The sequence below is a fragment of the Melozone crissalis genome, unplaced genomic scaffold (genome assembly GCF_028551555.1).
Source record: "Melozone crissalis strain CALT ecotype California unplaced genomic scaffold, PUWL_Pcris_2 ptg000008l_1, whole genome shotgun sequence".
In the NCBI taxonomy this organism is placed as follows: Eukaryota; Metazoa; Chordata; class Aves; order Passeriformes; family Passerellidae; genus Melozone; species Melozone crissalis.
The window spans coordinates 10,913,551-10,935,997 of NW_026535786.1; the positions used below are offsets into that span (position 1 = coordinate 10,913,551).

At 46.1% G+C, this 22,447-nt stretch overlaps 3 protein-coding genes across 5 annotated transcripts in view; 1 reads left to right on the forward strand and 2 right to left on the reverse strand.

The window, feature by feature from the left end:
* The window catches only part of PHC1 (polyhomeotic homolog 1), a 289,375-nt gene that overhangs the window by 250,993 nt on the left and 15,935 nt on the right, over positions 1–22,447 (reverse strand). For 2 of the 3 annotated variants that reach the window (XM_054269962.1, XM_054269961.1), the window contains one exon: positions 19,978–22,429. In XM_054269962.1, coding sequence (XP_054125937.1) covers positions 22,275–22,429 — 155 coding nt within the window. In that variant the 3' untranslated portion in view covers positions 19,978–22,274. Of the gene's footprint in view, positions 1–19,977; positions 22,430–22,447 lie in introns of those variants that run through there. The other variant, XR_008482751.1, reaches the window with a different exon arrangement.
* On the reverse strand, positions 1,866–10,679 carry KLRG1 (killer cell lectin like receptor G1). The gene is made up of 6 exons (XM_054269975.1): positions 10,563–10,679; position 9,889; positions 5,796–5,888; positions 4,939–5,090; positions 2,950–3,053; positions 1,866–1,977 (listed from the first exon to the last, which is right to left on the reverse strand). The coding sequence occupies exons 1-6, from the start codon at positions 10,677–10,679 to the stop codon at positions 1,866–1,868; spliced, it is 579 nt and encodes a 192-aa protein (XP_054125950.1).
* On the forward strand, positions 14,358–19,170 carry M6PR (mannose-6-phosphate receptor, cation dependent). Its single transcript, XM_054269971.1, has 7 exons — positions 14,358–14,513; positions 15,921–16,091; positions 16,260–16,432; positions 16,523–16,632; positions 16,823–16,953; positions 17,503–17,629; positions 18,180–19,170. Exons 1-7 carry the CDS (start codon positions 14,449–14,451, stop codon positions 18,300–18,302), a joined length of 900 nt encoding a protein of 299 aa, XP_054125946.1. The 5' UTR covers positions 14,358–14,448; the 3' UTR covers positions 18,303–19,170.

Below are 22,447 nucleotides of genomic sequence, written 5' to 3' on the forward strand. Positions count from 1 at the left end.
TTACAGTGGTAAAGGTCAGGAGCTGGAGTGATGGAACACCAACCCGACAGGACAAGATGCAAAACTGCACATGGCAGAAGGATCTCTACAGAGATCTACCCTTTTTGTCAAACAGCCAAACAGCTCTCACAGCTCCCAAGCCTGCTCGTGATCATTAGGAGCTTGGTCAAAAATGTGCTCTGTAGCAAAAAAGTGAAGAAAAATGTTTTCAATCCATTCAGGCAAGGTAAAGTAGGCAAGCTCAGAGACATTCTCATCTCACCTACATATGATAATATGAGAAGCTCTTTCTTCAGTGGTATTCTCTGGTAAGGTAACTGGTAAGTGCCCTTCTACAGATGCCACCACCATTTTGACAAAGCAAGCAAAGTGTTCAGCATTATTTCATAGTGTCTGGCAACTTTCCAGAGGTCAGAAACAACTATCTTTTGGTATCTGAATGGACTCCGGCACAGATAAAATGACTCACCCAAAGAAACTTAAACAACCCAAGACGAAAATTCTGTTTTGACTTCCCACCACACTGCAGTTCCCCCAGGTCTGGCTGTTGCAGTCATGGTTAGGAAAAAGCAGACTCCTCCTTGCTGTAACACATTCTCACCTGAGACTCTCATCTCAGTGAACTCTAGATGAGGCTCAGTAGACATCCACTTAGCTAAGTGTGCTAAGGTCTGTAATTTTGTCTTTATCCACCTTGATACCTTCACGTGTAGCATCCTGTTAAGCAGGTGGAAGATAATGCCACTGGCAAGGATTTCCTGCAATTATAAGAAAAATATTAAGCAAATATATGTAATCTGAATTGAAATGTTGAAGCTGGTTATTGTGCTCCTATGATTGTAGGAATAAGATCTCTCCTCTGCTTTCTCTGCTTTAGAATAATCCATCCCAGCTGTCTCAGCCTCTCCACAGAGGGGAGATGCTCCAGTCCTTTTGTCATATTTGTGGCCCTGTGTTGGACTCTCCAGTCAGTATGGCCATGTCTCTCTTGTACTGAGCAGCCCAGAACTGAAGACAGTGTTCCCAAATATTCACTGTGGGTTTATGGCATTCAAACTCTGAGCCTGTCTCTGCTCTATTTGAACTGGAAGATCATTGCATTAAGGGTTTGTCCACTTCTTCCTCTATCTGCAGTAAGAAAATGCACAGATGGGGAGGAAAACAGGTTCCTGGTGGATTATATAATTACACAGAATTAGCTGTATTCCTTTGACTCCAGAAGTCCAGTTTCTCGACTAGCTTGCTTAAACCTGCCTAATTCCTTCCAACAGAGAGAAGAAGTGGCACAGGTACACACTTTTGGTTCAGTGCAGTCCGAGATTTATTTTCACTGCTGGATTTACAGAAGCTGCAGGTCTGTAAATTTCACTCTCTTCTCTCCCACTCATACCACTGGCATGCAAAAGGAGAAGCTGCCACTAGGAGAAATATGTTTATATGTTTCTGTCAATGAACAGCAGGCCTCCTTTCCTGGTCCTTCTGATATCAGACAATGGAGTTGCAGGGAATGGAAATGAAATCTGATACCTAGAAGTGAGGGAAAATGACTAGGTCCCCCTCAGAGGTCTGAAGACACCTGTTGTGACAAAGCTTTTATTTGCCTTTATTGGATAAATAAGGGAAAGAGTAGGCCAGGGAATATGTCCCAGGTCTCATCTGGTCACAAAGAGCAGTAATCCAACACTTGTGGACTGAGAATAAATCTATACTGAGAGCAATTGGACAACAAACCTGTCTTTGTAAAACACTTTAGTGAGGGTATGGAAAAGGTAAGTCCTTGGTCCTGTATGAGGCTTCAGTTTGCAGGGCAATGATCAACTCATACTGCTGATGAGGTCGTTGTGAGATGAAAAAGCACATGGGATTTATCTAAATGTTTTCTCACAGATCCACTGAAACAAAACTTCACAGCTGGAGGCATGAAACTGATCTTTTGTCAGGACAGCACAATTTTGCACAGGGCTGTTAGAGTGGACCCTGCAAGAGACATGGAACAGTAGTGAGAATGAAAGAAAATACTGAGATTGTCTCCTGGAGACAAGAAATTTAAAACATCTGCTTTTGAAGGGTGTAGCCCAGAGGAAGAGAAACAACCTGACCTCCAAAAGGCAGCTGTTAGAAAATAAAATGTACAAAAAGAACCTATCTACCTGCCAGAGCTAAGTAATTTTGCCATCACAGAACCCAAATCAGACCCAAACTCAGACAAAATTCCCTGCAGTGGCAGATGATAGCCACCAGCATGTGAGTGGCAGTGGTATTTGAATGAAAGTCTCATGGAATGATCACTGCCTTCAAAGAGTTTGTAGGAACAGAAAGCTGGATTTATTCAGGGAACTAAGCCAAGTGCTCAGAGTACTGACCTGTTGACAGTGAGATCTTGGGCAAGTTTTGCTTGCTGGAGAGGCTTTAGAAACTAAGTCATTGCCTTAACTGCCATAAAAAGGAAAGGGCCAGGCAAAGTCACCAGATAAAAAAATGTTTTCCCTGGTGGAAAACACTGACTTTTGTCCAAATAAAGACTGAGATAAAATTAAAGTTCTGACTTAGGTTGGCACCAGTAGGGCAGGAAAGGGCTGGGTTCTTGCACCCAGTGACACCAGCATTCTACAGAATGGGTGCAAGGTGGCTAAAGCCAGTAAAGCCATATGTCTTTCTGACCAAGCATCTGTGTGCTGGTACAGGTAAATAAAGTCCTTGGTCTGAGCAGCTGGAGGGAAGCAGAGAGTGAGATACTAATACTTGACCTGCTTTTGACAGGTACATGCCTTTACAAGGTACAGGGCAGTGAAAAGTAAACATCATTGAGCTTAGTGCAGTACGGTGACAGCAAGAAGAAAATCTGCCCAGGAAGAAAGCTCCTGACATCTGGAGGAGGCACTCTGGCTGTTCTGGAACACCAGGCAATCTGAATAAGCACTATTGTTTTTAAAACAGAATGAAACTCACCTGGTATCACTTAATACAGAGCCATCCTCCCAAATCCAACCAGAGCTTGTACTGTTCCTCAGTCCAATCCAGAAATATTCTGCTTGAATACGCTTGAACAGATCCTAGAAATTATGATGAATTACAAAGTGACTAATGAAAGCCAGCTTGAAAATTGAGATAAGTAAAGAGAACAGAGAGCAAGATACATCCCCTCACCTCACTGTTCCTTAAGTGACTAACAATACTGCTTCCCCACACCTTCTAATGACAGGGCCAGGAGTCAGATTGGATGATCCTGATGGGTCCCTTCCTACTCTGCATATTCTGTGATTATATGATTCTATGAACTGCACTCCAATCTCCTGGAATTTCCTGCACAGAGCTTTATGTAGGAAGATATGTTATTAATATTAATATCAACACCCTACTATACAGCTAACTAGCAAGCTAATAAGAAGTATTGACAATTAAAGGTAAAATCAGGGCAGGATAGGGCAGGAAGCGCAGGCACCGACAGATATGTGTAACAAGCCCAGTATGAAAGCTTTTTAAATTTCATACACATTTTCGCCCTATGTGTTTTCAATGTTCATTTCCTTTTAGCTAACTTTCAATCTCTGATTATTGTTAAAAGGTGAAGCCTGCAACAGAAATTCAGCCCTGAAGTAAATTCCCCATCCCCAACCCTCCTCTCCATAAAAAAGACAAAGCCAGGAAACGTAAGTTTGTCTTGTCCACCTTTGCAACCAAAGAACAGCAACCTTTCAGGGGTATGGCTGGGCTCCATCCTTATCTCCTGCTGCCATAAACAAAGCTTCAGAGAAGACATCTTCAGAGAGAAGCATTAACAAAGCAGGCTTGGTAAAGTTGTGGGAATAGGAGCAGCTTGAGGAATCACTGGAGTGTCGCTGGTGGTTTGGAGATGACTATGTTTCCCTAGCACTTGGAGGTTGAGCAATCACAGCCTTTGCAGTACAAGACATGGATAACTAGAAAAGTCTTGTTTAGATGGGTGAGTCTAAACCCTAACCCTAATCCAACCCTAACCCTATCCCTGAGCAGGGATAATGGGTAACCTAGTAGCTGAGATGGTGGTAAGAAAGCAGCGGGAGCAGGAAGCTTTTCTTCATGCCGAAGAAATGGGTAATCTGGGGAAGATGCCTATTTCTCAAGGAGACAGGATTTGTCTAAGCAAATCTGAGAGCCTGGTACATACTCCCAGTCAAGCAGAGACCTGGCTTTGTAATCCTCCAGAGGACATCACACAATGCAACTTCTGTCCACGGCCTGGAAGCTGTCCACGTTCATTGGACCTGAGCTAATAAGCCCTGGCTTGAGCAAAACCGGATCAAGGTTTCTGCTCTACTTAAGCAGATGTGCCTCAGCGCCCCAGTAATCAGCACTGCCCCTTTCTCTAGGGACAATAGGTGCCCCTGCCCCCAGGGAGCACCTGCAGTGGAACACATGGTTCCTTATTCCACCAGCACAGCTGAGGTATTTCGGCAGAGGGAGGAAGTAAGAATTGAAAAGAGACTGAGAAAGAAATATCTAAGCATGAACCCAGGGAATGGCATGGGTCACTGAGCAGGAGGAGCCGGAGCGCTCACAGGGAGGACAAGTGTTGCTTTTGCAAAGGAAGCACTCCTTGAGAGGGGGGACATATCAGTTTGTAGGCAACGAATACAATGACTGCTCAGTGCCACTGTAATCATTCATATCAGTCTTATTGGGAATAGGAGAGGAGGTGGAGAGGAACAGTGGAGAAGGCTGTCTCCTACCATCCTTCACAGGGTATTCTGAGTGTGACCTGACAGTGACCCTCATCTCTCCGTTCTCCCCTTTGCTTCTCTGCTTCCTGCAAACTTTGTGATGTGTAACACCACAGTCATAAAGCCCTCCTCTCCTTTAAAACCAAAATATTGCTGCAGTGACAGCACTGCTTGTATGCCAGTCACTTGGGTATCTGCAAGGAAATGGGAGATCCTCAAAGCCAAAGAAAACCATTACCATCTCCAAGGTATCATTGATCACCAGGAGGTGAGCTCCCTGTGCCCTGCAGGATTCCTGGCTGGAATTCCAGTCCTTCTTCTCCGTGGAGAAGGAGTAGCAGCTCCCTCTGTAGGCCACCCACTCTTGGGGGCAGTGTGGGTGGCAGTCACCTGCAAAGAAGTCAAAATACTCATCTTCTTCTCTACCATTAACCAACAGAAACACTTGTCAGCAAGGACCTACTGAGAAACAACTCATTTGAATAGCTGAAATGCAGAAAACTCAAATCAGGACAAGATTCTGAAAATAATAGTGTAATTTCAAAATCTTACAATAGTCCCATGTTCTCAGATGCTGGTGGCAAGCATGCACACACTCACCTCACCCCCAGGTTTCCACTAAACCTCTCACAAACCCAATAATGGGTATCTAGATACCCATTTCAGATACCCAGCTGGCTATCTGAAAACAGATCACGCTCTGTGGGTATGGTGTGATCACTTCTCAGCTTGGGTGGATGGATTTTAAGCAACTAACAGGAAGCTCCTCCACATAGTCTTGCACCATCTGCATGCCTGCAAATATATTACAGACCTATTTGTTCTATAGTTTGCCACTACATTTACCAGGCAAATCTACAAAGACTTTTCAATATATTTAACTGTTCTTTGCCACAGGATCTGAAATGGTTTCCTGGAGTCTGCATGAGGAATTTATTCTTCAAAATATTCTGGACAGGCAGTGGGTACATAAGGCTGGTAGAAACCTAGAAGAGCTCCTGGTTTTAACTCCATACGATGGAGTTTCTGTGGTTAGATGTGTCGCTGCTCCCTTGCTGTTGGTTGCTCATGTTCAGCAGCCCTTTGTGCACTTACTCATCTTCCAAATCAAAGCAATTGCCAGGGAGATGCTCAGTGTGCCAAAACCTATGGCCAAGCCCTTCAGAACTGCTGACCACAGACGGGGAGCTGTAAAAGAGAAAAGAAACCACCGTGAACAGAAGCCACATGAAAACTGACTGTGGTTTTACATAGTTTGCTTGTGTCCTGGGCATTTCCACAAGGAACTGCACTATTTAGAGCATCGTGCCTGTATACACTCTGCTCATAGTAGACATCACTGTCCTTGCCCAGCCAAACTGGGGCCTCCCCATCAACCCAGGGCCCCATTTCAGCTGGGTTTGGGGCCACCAGTTCCTGTCTGAGCTTCCCAGGGGGTACCTTTCTCTACATCAGCCATAGCGCAGCCCCTGCCTGGCCACAGAGCCTGCTGGTCCAGCCTCTGTGGTGGCTGAGCCCAGCAGAGGAAGCACCTACCACAAGTGAGCTGGAGCCACCGAGGCACTATGTGACACCTCCTGCTGGCAGGAGCCTCCCAACAAATCCACTCCTGCCTCAGAATTGAAGCTTGGGGTGACAACCAGAGAGCTGCATAGCTACAGCCACCATGTTCCAGCTTACATGTAAAAAGAAATCATAAGATCTTTCCCCCAGCTCTCCCAGCAATAACAACAGGTTTAATCTCAGCATCCTGCTCACAGGCTTAGACACATGGGCATGTTACATCTTCCCAGGATACTCCCAAGGCAGTTCTACATTTTCATCATCCATGGTGGGGCGGTAGGATGGGTGAGCCAGCCTTGAAGACCTTGGGACATCTCTCACACTTTCACCACCACTGTTTGCTGTTCACTGGCTGCCAGTGGCAGAGGGTGAGTCCTTGGGGCAACTTCCACTGTAGCCCAGCACAGCTTGCTTTCAAAGGGCTGGTCAGGACTGGCCTGTAGAGGTCTGCTTATGTACAGCACAACGTGTTCACCTCCAGGCTACATGTTGCTTTTCCACTGCCATCTCCTGGAGCTGTGTTTGACCCAAGAGGCATTCAGTTTGCATAAAATATTTGAAATTTCAGCACTAAAATCTCTTCTCTCCCAGACAGAAGAGAGGATGACACTTACTGGTATGGATGAGCTCCAGGGGAGTTTGGTTTGCTTTTTTTATTAATCTCAGTAGAGCAGCTGCTGAGACAACAGCACTTTCTAAGAAGCAGTAAATATGCAGCTAACTTATGTACCACATCCTGATCTTGTGATGTTCCAGAGCCTTCTACCCAAATCTAGCAACAAAATCCTCATGGATCTTATGAAATTTGAGGTGCTTCTCTCTTCACCATGTCACGAGACACAAAGAAACGTATTTGATCTCTTGGGCGAGGTTGAAAACAAATGCAGATCACATATGAAGAATATTGTGAGAAAAACAAAGAAAGCCAGTGCTAAAACAGAAGGTTTTAAGGGAATCCACTTAAAAACAAGAACACATTCTTTACACATTGGAAGCTTTGTCCAAATACAGAAAGTAGACCAGATCACTAAATAAATAAAAATCAATTTATTTTGATCTTGAGCAGTTTGCAGGCTCACTTGTTAAGGCCAGTTTCTCATCTGTAGAGACACACTTAGGCCTGTGGTTTTACCTAGAAGAAGTTTCTAAGGTAACAAGGAAGATCATGAGGGAGCATTGTTGTAAGCATCATTCTTCTGGTATAAAGATCTTTTCTAAGATAGAGGTTTTCTCACGTTTCCTGAAGCTTGTAGGATCTTCTAGCTCTCCCAAACATAATTTAAAAATAGTATCATTTCTTATTTTTTAAAATCATCATTACATAACATTTTCAGAGACAAAATACAGAAAGGCTTTTCAGTTACACCCTACTCCTCAGCTTCACACAAAGGGAAAGCAGGAGAACTGAAGGACTTGGACTGGGTCTGGAACTTAAATTTGACTCTGCTCTCTATTCTTCTTGTTTGTATCCCTGGCAGCTTGGGTTTTGTCATCAGATTAGGCCTCAAGAGAATTAAATCAGCCCAAGGTTAAGGGGTAGGGTGGAGATTTTTCTCGGCAGATTACAACCGAAAACTTGGCAAAAGTGGATAAACATCTGATGAAATATAACTCCTGGTTCTGAGATCACATCTGTACTTTTCTTTTCTGTCCTTTCTTGCCTCTCCAAAGTAGCTGTCTCCTGCATCTTTCTGATCACTCAGATTTTAGGGAAAACTGCCAAGACAAGGCAACCAGGATGGCAGTGTTTGAAACAGTTAATCCTTAAATGTCATCACCTGGCAATGAACAGAGCAGTTCACTCTCTATTGTTTCAAACCAACTGCAGAAAAAAGGGAATGATTCATCATCAAAACAAAATCCCAGGGCACCTCCACAAGCCCAGCAGTGGGAGAGTCACTAAAGTTCATAAAAATGAAAAAAATATGGCATTAGATAATTTTGGAATGAAAAAAAAAATACAAAGTGAAGTGGGAAAACAGGAAGTGTTTGAGGTGAATTTAAGCTTCACTCGAACTGCAGAGATCAATCCAGATAAGTGGAATAAAGTATTTCACAAATCAGGATTTTTACCAGCTGCAAAAGGAGCCGCTGAAGTTCACACTTTTTAAAACAAGTTCAGTGGTTTCTGTGTGAACCTCAGTCCCCGAACTACATGTGAAGCTCTTGCAGAAGTGGATGGGAGAAGTACCTAAGATGAGTTTGAAACAGGAGGAAAATCTGAATGGAGCATCCAGAAATATTTCCATGTAGTTGTCTGATGAACTGTGGAAGAGTCTGTTGAAGAGGGTAAGTGGATTGGTGGACATTTAATGTAAATATCCAATGTTATCACTTTCTGTTTACAAAACACCCCAAGTCTCTCGGTGCTCTGGAGAAATGACTCTGATACTCTCCATTCACTTGCAAGCAGTATGACCCAATATTTTTAGGTTTGTGAGTCCAGATTCAGTTCAAAAACTGAAAGCTGTTACCATTTTACAATTCAACTCTTTAGGACAATCTGAAGAATATCATGGCACTGTCCCAAACAGCTCCCTTCATCTCCTGCCTACCTCAGTATGGGAGCAGCATGACTACCCAGAGCCAAGGAGGAGAAATTGAGATACAAGGATTCTGTTCCTGGCTGTGGCACAGACCTGGTTATTGCTGTTACTACAAGCACACTACACAGGCTAAGTGACTGCTGTACTGACATTCTGGTAGTGCCGCATATCTAAGGCTCTCTGGAAGCCAAACAGAAGAAACAACCAGGGAAACTTTTCATTTTTGAGGAGTAGCACCAAAATTTGTTGGTTTGACCAGAGGACTGATCTACACACCCGTGATACTGTGCCTACAAAGTCAGCAAGGGAAAAATACCTGACAGCACATCTCTCAGAAGTGATGGAGGCAGGAACAGAGTTGAACATAAAGACCTTCAAAAGAAAGGTACTTAAAGTGAGTTCCTTAGGGATCTCTTTCATGCTGAAGAAAGCTGAGAAATAATCAAATAATATGCACAAGAAGTGTGTTCAAGTATCAGCTTTCTTATTTTCAGTTGTCTGACCATAGCTCAAAAAGATGAGGTTCCATAAAAGAATGTGGAGAGATGTTAAAAAGAAAAATGCAAACATCTAAAGAGGGCATTGGTTAATCCCCTTTCAACAGGGTGGGGGTGAACAGGAATGGCAGGGAATGAAAGGATGTTACTGTGTTTTCTGATGCAACAGAAAACATAATTTCTGGTGAAAACATATGCAAAAGAAAGACTGCCCTCCAAACAGATGGAGTGTGAGTACCAGATAGGAACTGGGGAGTTTCTGTGCTGGCTTTGTTTCCTTAGTGAAACAAGTGACCAGACAGTAGTAAACACCTTAGGTATACAAAATTATTCTGATCAGGGTATAGAAATCTTGTATCCCACAGTGAGAATCACCTTTGCTGTAACACGTCTGTAAATTTGAAGTCAACCATTAGTGTTGCAGCCAACACAACAGAACTCATCTAAAGCTCACTGGCATTTCATAGAATCATAGAATTATCTGAGCTGGAAAGAACCCTAAAGCTCATCTAGTTCCAACACCTCCACCTTTTTGCATGAAAGAAATTCTTACAAAGAAGGATCACTAATGCAAAGTTTGACCCTTTGAAGGTGGTATTTCTACACTAAGCTGTCAGAGGAATTGTTTGGTGCGACATCTGCAAGTCTAATCAGGGGTAATGGAGAGGAAATAAGAAAAGTAAAAGTTCAAGGAAAGCACTAAGAAAATTTTCCTGATAGTAAAGTGCTCTGAAAAACTGTTTCACAGCAAAAGCTGAAAATTTTTTCACTGGGAGGTATGTAACACTAGAACACAGAAAACAGCAAAAAATCACAAAAGAATTCTGCATAGCCCCACAGGAGAGAGGCTGGATGATCTCATATGCTTTCTCTGTCTCTGATCTCTGATTAGCATGTGCCTCTAATTTATCTGTATTTGCATCTTGCCTGCCCTTCAAAGAACTATTGCTCACAACCTCTTGCTGCTGACAAGCAGACAACTTAAAACCAGTTTTGAAGAAAAGGATGCCTGGGTTGAATGCCCAGGAGTAGACACTGAAGGAGTTCGGTGAGAGGGAGGGGAAAAATGCTGGGTCTCTAACTCGTCACTCGTCAGCTTTAATCACATCAAAATATCCACAGTAATTTTAGAACCAAAGCAACAGGTCTCTAAGCTGGCACTCAGAAACAGTTGCCAGTTCAGAGTGTTTCTGTTAAATCTTGCTTTCACTCAAAGTAAAATTTTTGGTTGTCCTACCTGATCCATCTTTCCTCACTCTTTTCTCCTGTGGAGTTTTGGGCCTTGGAGGAGGAGTCTGAGAGAATCTGACAGAAGTATATGTTACTTCCTCGCTCTCATCAGCTGCAGAAATTTCTGATCTGCTTGCCTCCATGCCAAAGCAAGGAGTGTGCACAAAAGGATGTTTCGATCAGGCTGTTGAACAACAGGGCTGTGAAACAGGAAGCCTGAGGCTATATTCAGAAGACAAGAAATATGAAGCTGCTACCTCTATCTCCAGCTGCTAAGATAACCAAATTTACAACGGAATGGAGAGCAGCGGAACTGCAGCAGCTTTCAATTTCTAACCTGATGGAGAATGTCTCAAGAACACCTGCTAATGGAAAAGGTGATTAATCACAAAGTTCAGGGGTATACTCTAATTGTTGCCAATGCAAAAGGGTGTGGTTACCCCTGATGCAGGAATTGGGAGGATTCGTGCTGCTCTGAGGAGCTCCCTTCAGGGCAGAGGCAGCAGGATGGTGACAGCACAAGGCAAAAAAGGTGAATAGTGAGAGTACAAGATGAAAATTGTGATAAAGCAATGGCTGTGGCTAACTGGCCACCCAACTGCTGTCAGACAGGATGTAGATGTGGACAGCACAGGTTTGAAAAGCTTTGTGAGCTTTGGACAGTTCCACTTCAAACTGGGAACTGTCTATACCCAATACAGGTATGACTGTGCTTGAGACACAAGGCAGGCCCTGAGAGCTGGCATTCCTCAAGTCCTTCCAAGTCAACATCTCAGCAGCATCAGTACAAGGAGGACAGGGACATACTGAGGAGAATCTACCAAAGGGGCACAAAGAGGATAAAGGGACCAGACCTTCTGTCCTGGGAGGAAAGGCTGAGAGCTCTGGTACTGTTTGGCCTGGAGAAAAGACTTCTTGGTTAGGATCCAATTAATGCGTGTAAATACCTGAAGGGAGGCTACAAGAAGAGCGAAACTCTTCAGTGGTGCCCAGTGGCAGGACAAGAGGCCATGAGCACAAACTGAAAGACAGAAGGTGTTGCCTCTGAACATCAGGAGACACTTTTTTACTCTGAGGGTGGCTGAAAACTGACATAGGTTGGCCAGAGAGGTTGTGGTGTGTCCCTGAATGGAGAGTGGCCTGGACACAGTCCTGGGTTGTAGGTGGACCAGGTTGTAGGCGGCCTGGCTTGAGCAGGGGGTGGGACCAGATGACCTTGAAAGGTCCCTTCCCAACTGAACCATTTAGTGATTCTGAGGTCAGCAACAACAAGAAAGGCTACTTTTCTTTTGAAGCATTGACCATTGATGAGAAGTGTTCAAGTTGTGCCAGAGGAGGTTTAGATTGAATACTGGCAAAAAATTATTCACCATATCAAGCACTGGGACAGGCTGTACAGGGAAGTGGTTGAGTCACCATCCCTGAAAGTACTTTAAAAAGATGCAGATGTGAGCTTAGGGACATGGTTTAGTGCTGGGCTTGCCAGGGTCAGGTTAATGGTTGAACTCAATGATCTCCACGGTCTTTTCCAACCTAAAAGATTCTGTGACTCTGTGGTGGGGAGTACAGATGTTTCCAGCACCCTGAGAAATCCCTTAGCTGCATGGTTGGCTGGGTTTTGTTTTAATCCACATTCTGATCCCTTCCCTTTCATGCTTAGAATGGGGATATTGGTCAGGCTCAGGCTGCCCTTCTTCAGCACAGTATCCTACAGTTAATTTCCAATAATTGTTTGGGCATGCTCAACAAAGGAGTTGGGATGACTGCTACCTCCAACAGGGATGATTGTTCCCCCTTCTGGTGACATGTTCTAAATTCAAGAAATGATTGCACGGGAGGATGCTTACCTGACACTGAGTGGCCAATTTATTACAATGCACATGCTGGGGAAGGGATTGGATATTTCTGCAAATTTCTTCACTTGCCTCTAAGGGTGGCATATTGGACCCAAAAGATTCCTTCCAATCCTAGGTAGGGCCTGTGGACAGCAAGACAAGGAGTGTGCGCTTGAAAGGATGGGGAAGGCATAAGACAGCAGAGCAAGATGAGAGGCAGATCTCTCCTAAATGCTTCAAATCAATAATAGAGAAGTCTAAAGAGAGCTCTCAAGCTCAGAGAATTTGCTATACTAACAAGGGAGTTTAGCTGGGAATACAGTCCATATAGCTGAAAAGTAACTAACAGGATTCAGACACAGCTGAAGTGTCCAGATCTAATTTTGTGTTTCTTTGGTAGATTCTCTCCAGTATGTCCATGTTCTCTCATACTTTGGAATAAAGGTGTTTCTCCCAGTTCCTGCCAGTTTTGTCACTTTTTAAGTGCCTGGGCTGCCTGCTGGCCCAGAGTGACTACAAACACAGCACTTTTTGTGAAGAACTGGAGAAGTGAGAGCTGGTGGGAAAGAACTAAGAGCTCTGTTTTAATGTGGTTTACCTTTTTTTTCTTCTAATATCAGCAGGACAGGAAGTAGAGTCGGAGGGAACACACTGTTGAAGGTGTGAAGGCAACTCTCAGTTATTAAGTAAGTGTGAATAAATAAATCTGACTAATGCAGCTGTGCCATACTGTCAGTATGGGGTCACAGCAGGACTAAACTGATCCGTTTTCCAGGAGGCAGCAGCACTTCTTCCCTAGTTCTTCACTGCTGAAGCAGCATACCGGAGGGGGAACCTCCCAAATTTCTCTCGGACAGGTACTTTTTCCAGCATGTTGGTACATTCACTAACTGCAGCATTTTTTTCTTAACTAGAGAATGCAAAAGCCTCAGAACTCTGGCAAAGAACATCTGTCCCCTCCAGTAACAGACTCCTGGAAAGTGGACGTGCTCTGGGAACATATCACAGAGATGTCCTTTGAACAGGCCAGTCTCGCATCTCACGTTTATAGCTTTATTAATGACATCCAAGATGCTCATTACACTAACTTTGTGTGCTAGACCTGGAATTCCTCTACAGTGGCAAAATCTGCAGGAGTTGGGGGAGGCACCTTTATTCCAAAGAATAACAACAAAACATGGAGAGAATCCACCAGAGACGCAAAGCGAGGACAAAATCAGAAGGATCGAGGCCACAAAGCAGTTTTGTAAAGCGGTCGAGACGCCTCGCTCCTGCCACACAAGTCACTCTGGAGGCACCTGCTGGGTAGGGATGGCAAAGCCCAGCGACAGAGGGACTGCTGCGGCAGCGGGAGCGAGGGAAGGGCGAGGCCCAAAAGCCTTTCACCCCTGCCGATGCGGCCGCCTGCCTGCGGCTGCTGCGAACCCGCGCGGGGCACAGGAGAGGGGAGAGCGCGACGCCAGCGAGGGACAGTCACAGAGCACTTGGATGAGTTGATGAGCCCGGCGATCCCGATCCCGGTACCCGATCCCGATCCCGATCCCGATCCCGGTCCCCGTCCCCGTCCCCGTCCCCATCCCCATCCCCGTCCCCGTCCCCGTCCCCGTCCCCATCCCCGTCCCCGTCCCCGTCCCCGTCCCCATCCCCATCCCCATCCCCATCCCCATCCCGGGGAGCTGCTCCCCGCTGTTCCCCGCCGCCTCGGCATCGCAAGGGCAGCTCGCTCCGCGCCGTGAGGGCTCCTCCTCTCTGCCCGCTCTCGTCGTTCATTGGCAGAAAGGCGAGCGGGGGCGGGGCCCCCGCGCTGAGGCTCACCGTCCATTGGCTGATGGAGAGGAAGTGGGCGTGCCCCGGTGAGCCCCCGGCCCTGCCCGCCTTTCCCCCGCCGCGCTTCATTCGCTCCGCCGCTCTCCTGGGCGGGCGATCCTGGCCGCTCCCGCGCTCCCATTGGCGCCCGGTTCCAGTTCCGCCACGCTCTTCCCGGCTTCCGGCTGGCGGGGCGGGCGAGGGAGCCGGTCGGGACGCGGAGGAGGCCGGTGCCGCCTGTGCCTGTGGTCCCCGGGCCGCCCAGCATGGGATGCGCCTGAGCAGCGGGTCTCTTTTCCCTGTGGGCGGCGGCGCCTGGTCCCGGGGCGGCCGCAGGTGGGTGCGCGGCGCTGGGGACGTGGGGAGCGGGCACAGCGAGGCCGCGGGGCGAAGCCGCGCTCCGTCCCGGGCGGGTCTGGGCAGCGGCCCCCGGCTGGAGGAGCCCGGCCGGGCCGCTCCCAGCGAAGCCAGCACGTTCCCGGGGGAAGCCGTGCCCGGGGCTGAGGGCAGGTCCTGCTCTTGGCCTGAGGAGAGAGCAGTCACGAGCCCTCGTGTCACGGGCTTCCTCATTTCGGTGACCGCGCACTGGAACAGATTGCCCGTGGAGGCTGTGGAGTCTCCCTCACTGGAGATATTCCAGAACCGTCTGGGCACATGTGCTCCAGGACGACCCTGCTTGAGCAGGGAAGTTGGACCGAGTGACCCACTTTGGTCCCTTCCAGCCTTACCCATTCCGTGATTTCTGCGTTCCTAGCCTTCTTTGGGTGCCCCATGGCGAGCAGAGCCCCCGCTCAGCAGCCGTGAGCTGTGGCGGTGGACTCCGGGGGCTCTGGGGAAATCATTCGCTTCTCTCAAACGGGCTCTGTGCCCGCCTGCAGCCAGGTGCTTCTTTAATGGAGGGCCTGCCTTCCACCAGCGACTGGAGCTTTACCAAAATCTGCGGCACAAGAAGCAGAGGGAGATCTGTTGCACTGCTTTGTTTGGCTGGTGCCATATTGAATGTTTCATTTGTGATTTTAGCATGAACCTGAAAGCCAAATCTCATAGATTATTATTATTATTATTGTTATTATTATTAATTATTACTGTTATTATCTTCATTACTGCCTTGTTGATTGGATCTTGCATACGATGTCTTGCTTTCCTCCTTTTCTGGTGGAAACTGGGAAGGAAGAAACTGCTCTGTGAAGTTGCAGTTTAGCATTATTAATGTCTTTCAGATTTTCAGTTAAAGGAGTACTGAAAAGATCATTATAAAGATTAAGGCACTTGAACAAACAGAGCCTGACTAATCACAGTGGCTCTTCCCTGTGAGCTCTTTACACGAGAGCTGTGAAGATGATTGATTAGAGGCCTCATAAATAATTTTCTGCTGACTGGCTTCTCAGTGCAACGCCATAACAAACAGTGGATTATGCCTGAAATTTACTCCAGTGTTCAGTCTGCTGGACTCTGCTCTGGCAGCTAATTAACATGCTCAGCAGCACAACTTTTTGTGGTCTCAAGGCAAATTCAGAAGAGAGCCCCAAATCGGCCCAGTGAATTGTCTTTGGCTGCACAGGAGATTCAGATTTAGTGTCTCCTGGGAACTGTGAGTTGTTTCTAGATTTCAGCTTCTCCTTTTTGCAGTCAGGACTGAGGAAGTGGCTAATCATTGACTCCATGACCCTGAAGTTAGTTTGCAGGGGGCTGAAACAGATCCTTTCTGAAGTTAATCCTGTGTTCTCTGTGGCATGTGTCCAGGATGTCACCACCTTGCCATACCTCTGCCTTGCTGCTGGTCTTTGTGGCCCTGGCTGTAGCAGGGGCCGAGCAGTCAGAAGAGAGGAGCTGTGATGTGGTTGGTGATGAGAGCAGTGAGTCGCAGATGGAGAGAGCCCTGCTGAAGAAACTGGAGCCCCTGAGCCACATGAGGTACAGCACAACACCCTGCAGGCCTTGGGGCTGCACAGTGGGCAGCAAGGAAGGGAGGGTTTGGGTCAGGCTGCAGAATGGACTCTGGTGGGCTTCCTGCTCTTAAGTGCCCACTGCTCCATGTTCTTTGTAATCCAGTGGGCTGTCTTTTCTGTCTTCCTGCTGCAGGTTTAACGTGACTGTGGATAAGGGCAAAACAGAAGACTACATCTACCATTTCAGGGTGTGCAGGGAGGTTAACAGCACCTCACACGACTTTGGTGGCCTGGTGCAAACAGATAGACAGAGTGGAAAGACCACGGTGATAGGAAGAATCAATGAGACCCAGGTCTTCAATGGAAGTACGGTTCCACTCAATACTTGGCTTACTCAGTAGCTGCCTTTTGCCTCCTGATGTGGATCTTCAGCCTGTATTGTTTCTCTCCTGGCAGGTGACTGGATCATGCTGATTTATAAAGGAGGTGATTCATACGGCAGGCACTGCAGTGGTGAGAAGAGGCGAGCTGTGATAATGATTTCTTGCAAGCGGGGAGTGACAGCGGTGAGTGACACCTGGGGTGGGAGAGCATCAGGGGGCTGCCAGACCAGTGGCTGGTTGTGAGCAGAGGGGACAGTGAGCTGGCCTCCAGTGTCTGGTGCCCAGCTGCACCAACAGTGATAAAACTGTCTCCTGGTGAAGTTCAGTGTGCTTGGACACGTTTTCACATGACTTCACTTTTCCCAAATTGCAGAGTTCATTCAGCATTATTTCTGAAGAGCGGGAAAAGGAGCAGGAGTGTTTCTACCTCTTTGAAATGGACAGCAGTGTTGCTTGTCCAGCTGAGAATTCCCACCTCAGTGTTGGCTCCATTCTGCTGATCACGTGAGTCATTTGAAGAGCTGTTTGTGCCTGAGTCATTATCTCCAGTGCTATTTAGAAACGTAGCAAATGCTATAGTAAGACTAAATTACTGCAGTGTACCTTCCCACAGCCACCATTAGATGTTACTATGCCTCTGAGCTTTTTTGGATAAAAGCTCTTGCTCAAGGCGTGATGCTGGCTGGTCTGTTCCCAGTAAACGTTTCCCTTCATAGCTGACAGACAAGTGCACTGAAGCATGAGAGATTTGACTTCCTAAAATTATGTGATGGCTCTTTGCCAGAGCTGGGAACTCAGACCGGGAGTCTTGACTCATTTTCTGTGTTTGTGCTTAGAGGCACTACTTCACATAATGCTGCTAAAAGATTTATACAAGCAGATTGATAACTTGGGGACCTTTTATGGTCTGGTTTCTGTTTACAGTTCTGTTCTTGAGTGGTGCAAGCATTGTTCCAATGATAATGTGACGCAGGTAGCTGGCTCGGAAGAGATTTTCTATAGGATTTCCTCAGCTTTGATTTTCCTTTTTTTTTTTAAAATTCTGCCTTTTAGGTTTGTGTCACTGATTGCAGTCTACATCATTGGTGGGTTCCTCTACCAGCGCCTCGTTGTGGGAGCAAAGGGCATGGAGCAGATTCCTCACTTTGCCTTCTGGCAAGATCTGGGCAATTTGGTGGCAGTGAGTAAAAATTCTTATGTATTCTCAGCCTGGCCCATGTTAGGAGAAAAAGGCATTGACTCTGTGGCTTGGGTAGACCTACCACCAAGGTGGAGTACTTTGAAGCATGAGAAGAGGGTGTCTGTTTCCTTTTTGTTGACTATGCCATTTTTTAATCCATGCTGAGACCAATTCCCTGCCTTTTTCCTGCAACTGCTCCTTAACAAACTAGAACACATGCTCCTCAGGAGTTAACACTTTCCCGGTAGAAATGTTCACCTGGGGACTGTGAAATGCTTACTTCTGACTGTGAAATCCTTCCTTGGTCATTGTAGGCAGTGCTATTTATTCTCCATAATTGCCTTGGCCTGATGTTGCGGCATAACTGTCCAGAGCTTTTAAGACTGAGTAGGATGTTTTTAATTCCAAGGTTTGGGGAGATGTTTCAGGTAGCACAAGGATAGGCATAATCCCTTAGCAAAAGAGAAATGGCAGGAGCTGCTGTGGTGTGGTGTGGATGCTGAGTGAATTGCAAACAGTCTGATGCTGGTGCTGTGTCCTGTGCTCGTAGGATGGCTGTGACTTTGTGTGCCGATCCAAGCCTCGGAACGCGCCAGCCGCGTACCGCGGCGTGGGGGATGACCAGCTGGGAGAGGAGTCAGAAGAACGGGATGACCACTTGCTGCCCATGTGATAGGCTTTCCACACCAAGATCTTTTCTCCCCATCTCCCCAGTGCTTGTTTAGCCAGGTGCCTCCCAGCCAGTTCTCCTTCTCTCACTTCTGATTTTCTTTACACTGTTTGCTTCCGCTATCTCCAGTGTCAAGTCCCATGGATGCCTCTGGATGTGAACAGCACTGGTTCCTAATGGCATGTCTTATAAATATAATGCTGGGTTGGGTTTTAAAAGTGCAGCAGAGCCCAGGGGAGAAGTGCTGGCAGTTGAGCAGAAAACAGCAATATGAGTATTCAGTACTGAGCAGGAATAGGAGATGAATCACTAAGAGGAAAAAAAGGGGCATGGATGGGTGCAGAAAGGGAAAAAGGCTATGGGTTAAAACGGCTGACACTGTAAAAGGGATATTCTGTGTCTTTTTATTTTTTTCCCTAGGATTTACAGGATCTGTAAGACACTGGAATTATTTTTCTCTGAATGCATTTTCAGCTTTTCTAGCTTCTGCGCTGTTATACAATTTCTGGCAGCATAACTGGCACGGAGTGCTCTATGCCAGACTCTGGGGGTGAAGAGGCATTGGCACCTCTGCAATCTTTTGTTTCCCTAATGGCAGTGGTGTGAACTTCTCAACAGTTTCCTTCAACAGCTGTGCAGGGATGCATGCCATCCTCTCAGAATGGAGAGAGACAATGCTGAAAAACCATAGGAGTTAAATGGAGTCAAAATATTTACTTCAGTCAAAGTATTGACTCAGTCTTCTCAATCAGTGAGAAGCAAAAGGTGCTGCTAAGGAGAAGGAACATTGCTGAAACTGAGAATGACATCAAGACAAAATGAGACAGGTAGCTGCCACTTGAGTTCTGACACAGGCTTCCTGAGGTGACTGCCCACACACCTCAGTCACTGTCAGCATTGTGATTTCACGCTCCCCAGAAGTTCCTTGTTTTGCAGAGGGTTTTCCTGTGAAGCCGTCAGAATTTATTTTTATATCAAAGGAACCATGGAAGTCCTGGCTAAGAATGCTAACACACTGAGAACTGCATAAGGGACTCTTACATGGTCAGCTTTCATAAATCACTGTCCCCTCAAGCATGGTGCAGGCCAGTCTTACGACACTTGCCCTGTGCAGATGGTACTTAACATACTGCCACTGGCTGGGAGTGAGAAAGACCCTCTCTTTGGGCCCTGGTGAAAAGCAGGTACACTTGAGTTGTAGACCTAATGGGAACCTTCAGGAACTTCACACCTTGATTCTAAATTGCTTTTTATTTGAGAGGCTAGACTGAGCAATCCCATTCTACCCCACTGTGTGGACTGGCTGACAACTGCCCTCAATCTGGGGGGCAGAGACTGAATAAGCAAGCCACCACTGTGTTAATAACAGAGTACAGACAAGGTTTATGTATTTTTAAGACACTGAGAGAAAAGGGGTAGCCCTGCTTTCTTTCTGGGTTTGGAGTGGGCAAGCAATTCCTGCTTTCTTTGACTTTTGTTACAGCCTCAATCTTTCTCATAATATGGGAAAAATAGGAAGTCAGTAAGTCCGTTACTGTTTTCATGGTGGTGTCTTAAGGTAATTTTTTTTTTTGTACAAAACACAACTTTCAAAAATAAAGTGACCAAAAAAACCTGGTGAAGTGTTGTGCTGATGTAGCAAGAGCTTGCTTTGGTGCCAGAGCACCTTTTTTCTCACCCAAAAGTCAAGGGTCCTTAGTGTGTGGTGCCTTGTGCCTGAACCCTTGCTTGTAGCGAACATGTTTTGGTTAGTTCATTGTTTTTGCTGCCACCTTACTTCACTCCAGGTCCTCTCAGGCCTAAGAGGGAAGGCTATCCACATCTTTCAAAACTGGAACTTTAGAGGCTCAGGATGGATGGATTATGCTCCGTATTTTTCTGCAGAAATGGCAGTCAGAAATAACTTAGTGATGAGGTTTGTACTTTCCAAACACTTGGGGGTTAAAAAGCAGCCAGACCTGCAAAGCCTGATCAAGCATTTTTTTATTAAGAACACTGAACATGAAATGAAGAAGTGAAGCCTTCCCATTTGACTGAAATAAAATCCAGTCCTCAGGAGTAGCTGGTAACAGTGACAGGCTACCTGTCTGCCTACCCTGCCACAGCCAGCCTACTAAGGATAAATTGGTTTAAGGGCAGCCTTCCTCTGCTCACTGCTGATTCTAACCTCCCCCTCCCCTGTCCCCAGATTACATCAGACCGACTGTGGTGCCAGGGTGCAAGCAAGCACAGGCAGCTTCCTTTGGGCCTATTTGCATTCACAAAGCCTCAGAAGTCTTCTCACATAAAAAAGGATGTCACAAAAGTGAGATTCAGCAACACAGTTAAGACTAGGAAGCTGCTGCCACATTTTATCCAACTACTAAGCACTTTCCTTCCTCTTTTTCTAACGGGTCAATAAAGAGCCCATTTTAAAGATCTCTAATGTTTTCCTACCTATGCTATAAGGCTTTCTCCCATGCCACTACAGCTTTCCTGCAACAGTAGGTGCTTAACACAGAGAACAGTCTTATGTTTCACTCAGGTATTCATGTGAAACTTCTGGAAACAGAAAAGCTGAGATACATGGTTTATAACACCATCTTGCTCTGAGGTATTTGGCTCTAGAGAGCACTTACCTCTTCACAGTTTGTGTAACTCCTTCAGGTGTTTTGCCTGTTTGAAATAGAGGTGCTTGTGGATGAGAATAACTCTGCCCAGGTTTTCACCTTTGGCAATTTGGCTACAAAACTGCAGAATACCACATTTGGTCCTTAAAAAAATTAAACAACCAAAGAACCCCTAAGCAAACCTGGAAGGGTTGAGTAGGAGAAAATCAGCCTGTAACATGAATTCTACCCTTCAGAAATGAGAAGTCATATTAAAAGATCAGTATTCAGTTCTTTTAGGGTGTGTGTTTGGTTTCTTGTAACAGAAATACTTGTTTTACAACACAAAAAAACCCCAACAAAAACAAACAAAAAACAAAAAAGCCTGAGGCAAGCAGTACAATCCTGTCAGCCTAAATTTTGTCCTGTAAGCTCTCCTGAGGATAACAAAGACAGACACAAAAAGGAAAGAATACAAACTGGTAAGAAAACACGCAAAACAAAACCCCAGCTCATTTCATGAAGAGCCTTGGTGCTTCTGGAGACTGCTTTGGATCTGTAAATTATGCTCTAACACCATGGGAAGACAAACCTCGTGCTGCAAGGTTCCCTAGTGTAAAACAATCCCCTCCCCTTTGAGTTTCCCATCAATTTGTCATAAGTACTCAGGAAAAATCCTCTGACTGGTTCTGAGAGGAGCACCTGGAGTGAATAGCTGCCACAACACTTTAGCTTTACTGTCTCCTGTAGACATGCAGAGTGAAGACAAGACAGCTCCTATTGCCACAGGCCTTCAAGTTTGGTATGCATGCTGGAATGGCTATTAAACCCAGTTCATGAGCAGCCTAGGTATTTTTAAAAGAGGAAAAGCAGCAGCCCCTTTTGCTCAAATTCTTTTCACCTCTGTCACTTGCAATTTGTTAGTTCCCCTTCACAAAAGCCCCAAGCACAGGTGCTCCCACTGTGCGTGTGGGGCCAGCTCTTCCTATGCCTTGAGTTCTGGCAATGATATTCAAAGCTAAGATCTAGCAGACCTGCTGTGGCAGAAAGGGTTGAGGGCAGCTCCCTTTCACAAGTCTTTTAGGACAGAAAGAGATCCCCTTTACATCTTTATGTGGTGTATACAGGGGAGGCATATTCAAAATCAGGAAGAAGGAGAGTTGTTTAAAGGCCCCAGGTGGCAGTTTTCCTTAACCTTGTAGCACCATTAAGAGACCAAGAGATGGGCTTGTGCATGGCAGTTTCAATCAGTTAAATTCCTTCTCATTCTTGAATGCAAGACCACAGGGGACTGACTGTCCCATTCTTCCCCACCCCAGCAGGATGCTCCAAAACTGGCAGCTGCCCTGGGGTCAGAGCAAAAGTGAGAACTCTGGCTTCAGAGTTCTTAGGTCTCCTTGAGGACATTGATCTTGGCACAGATCTTGAGAGCTGGTCCCAGCTTGATGTTCATGGCACTCATGAGATGTTCCTCCTTCAGAAGCAACAGGGCCTGACCATCAATTTCCTGTGACCGAAATTCCTCAGCAATTTCTTGGCACCCTGTGGAAGCACACAAAA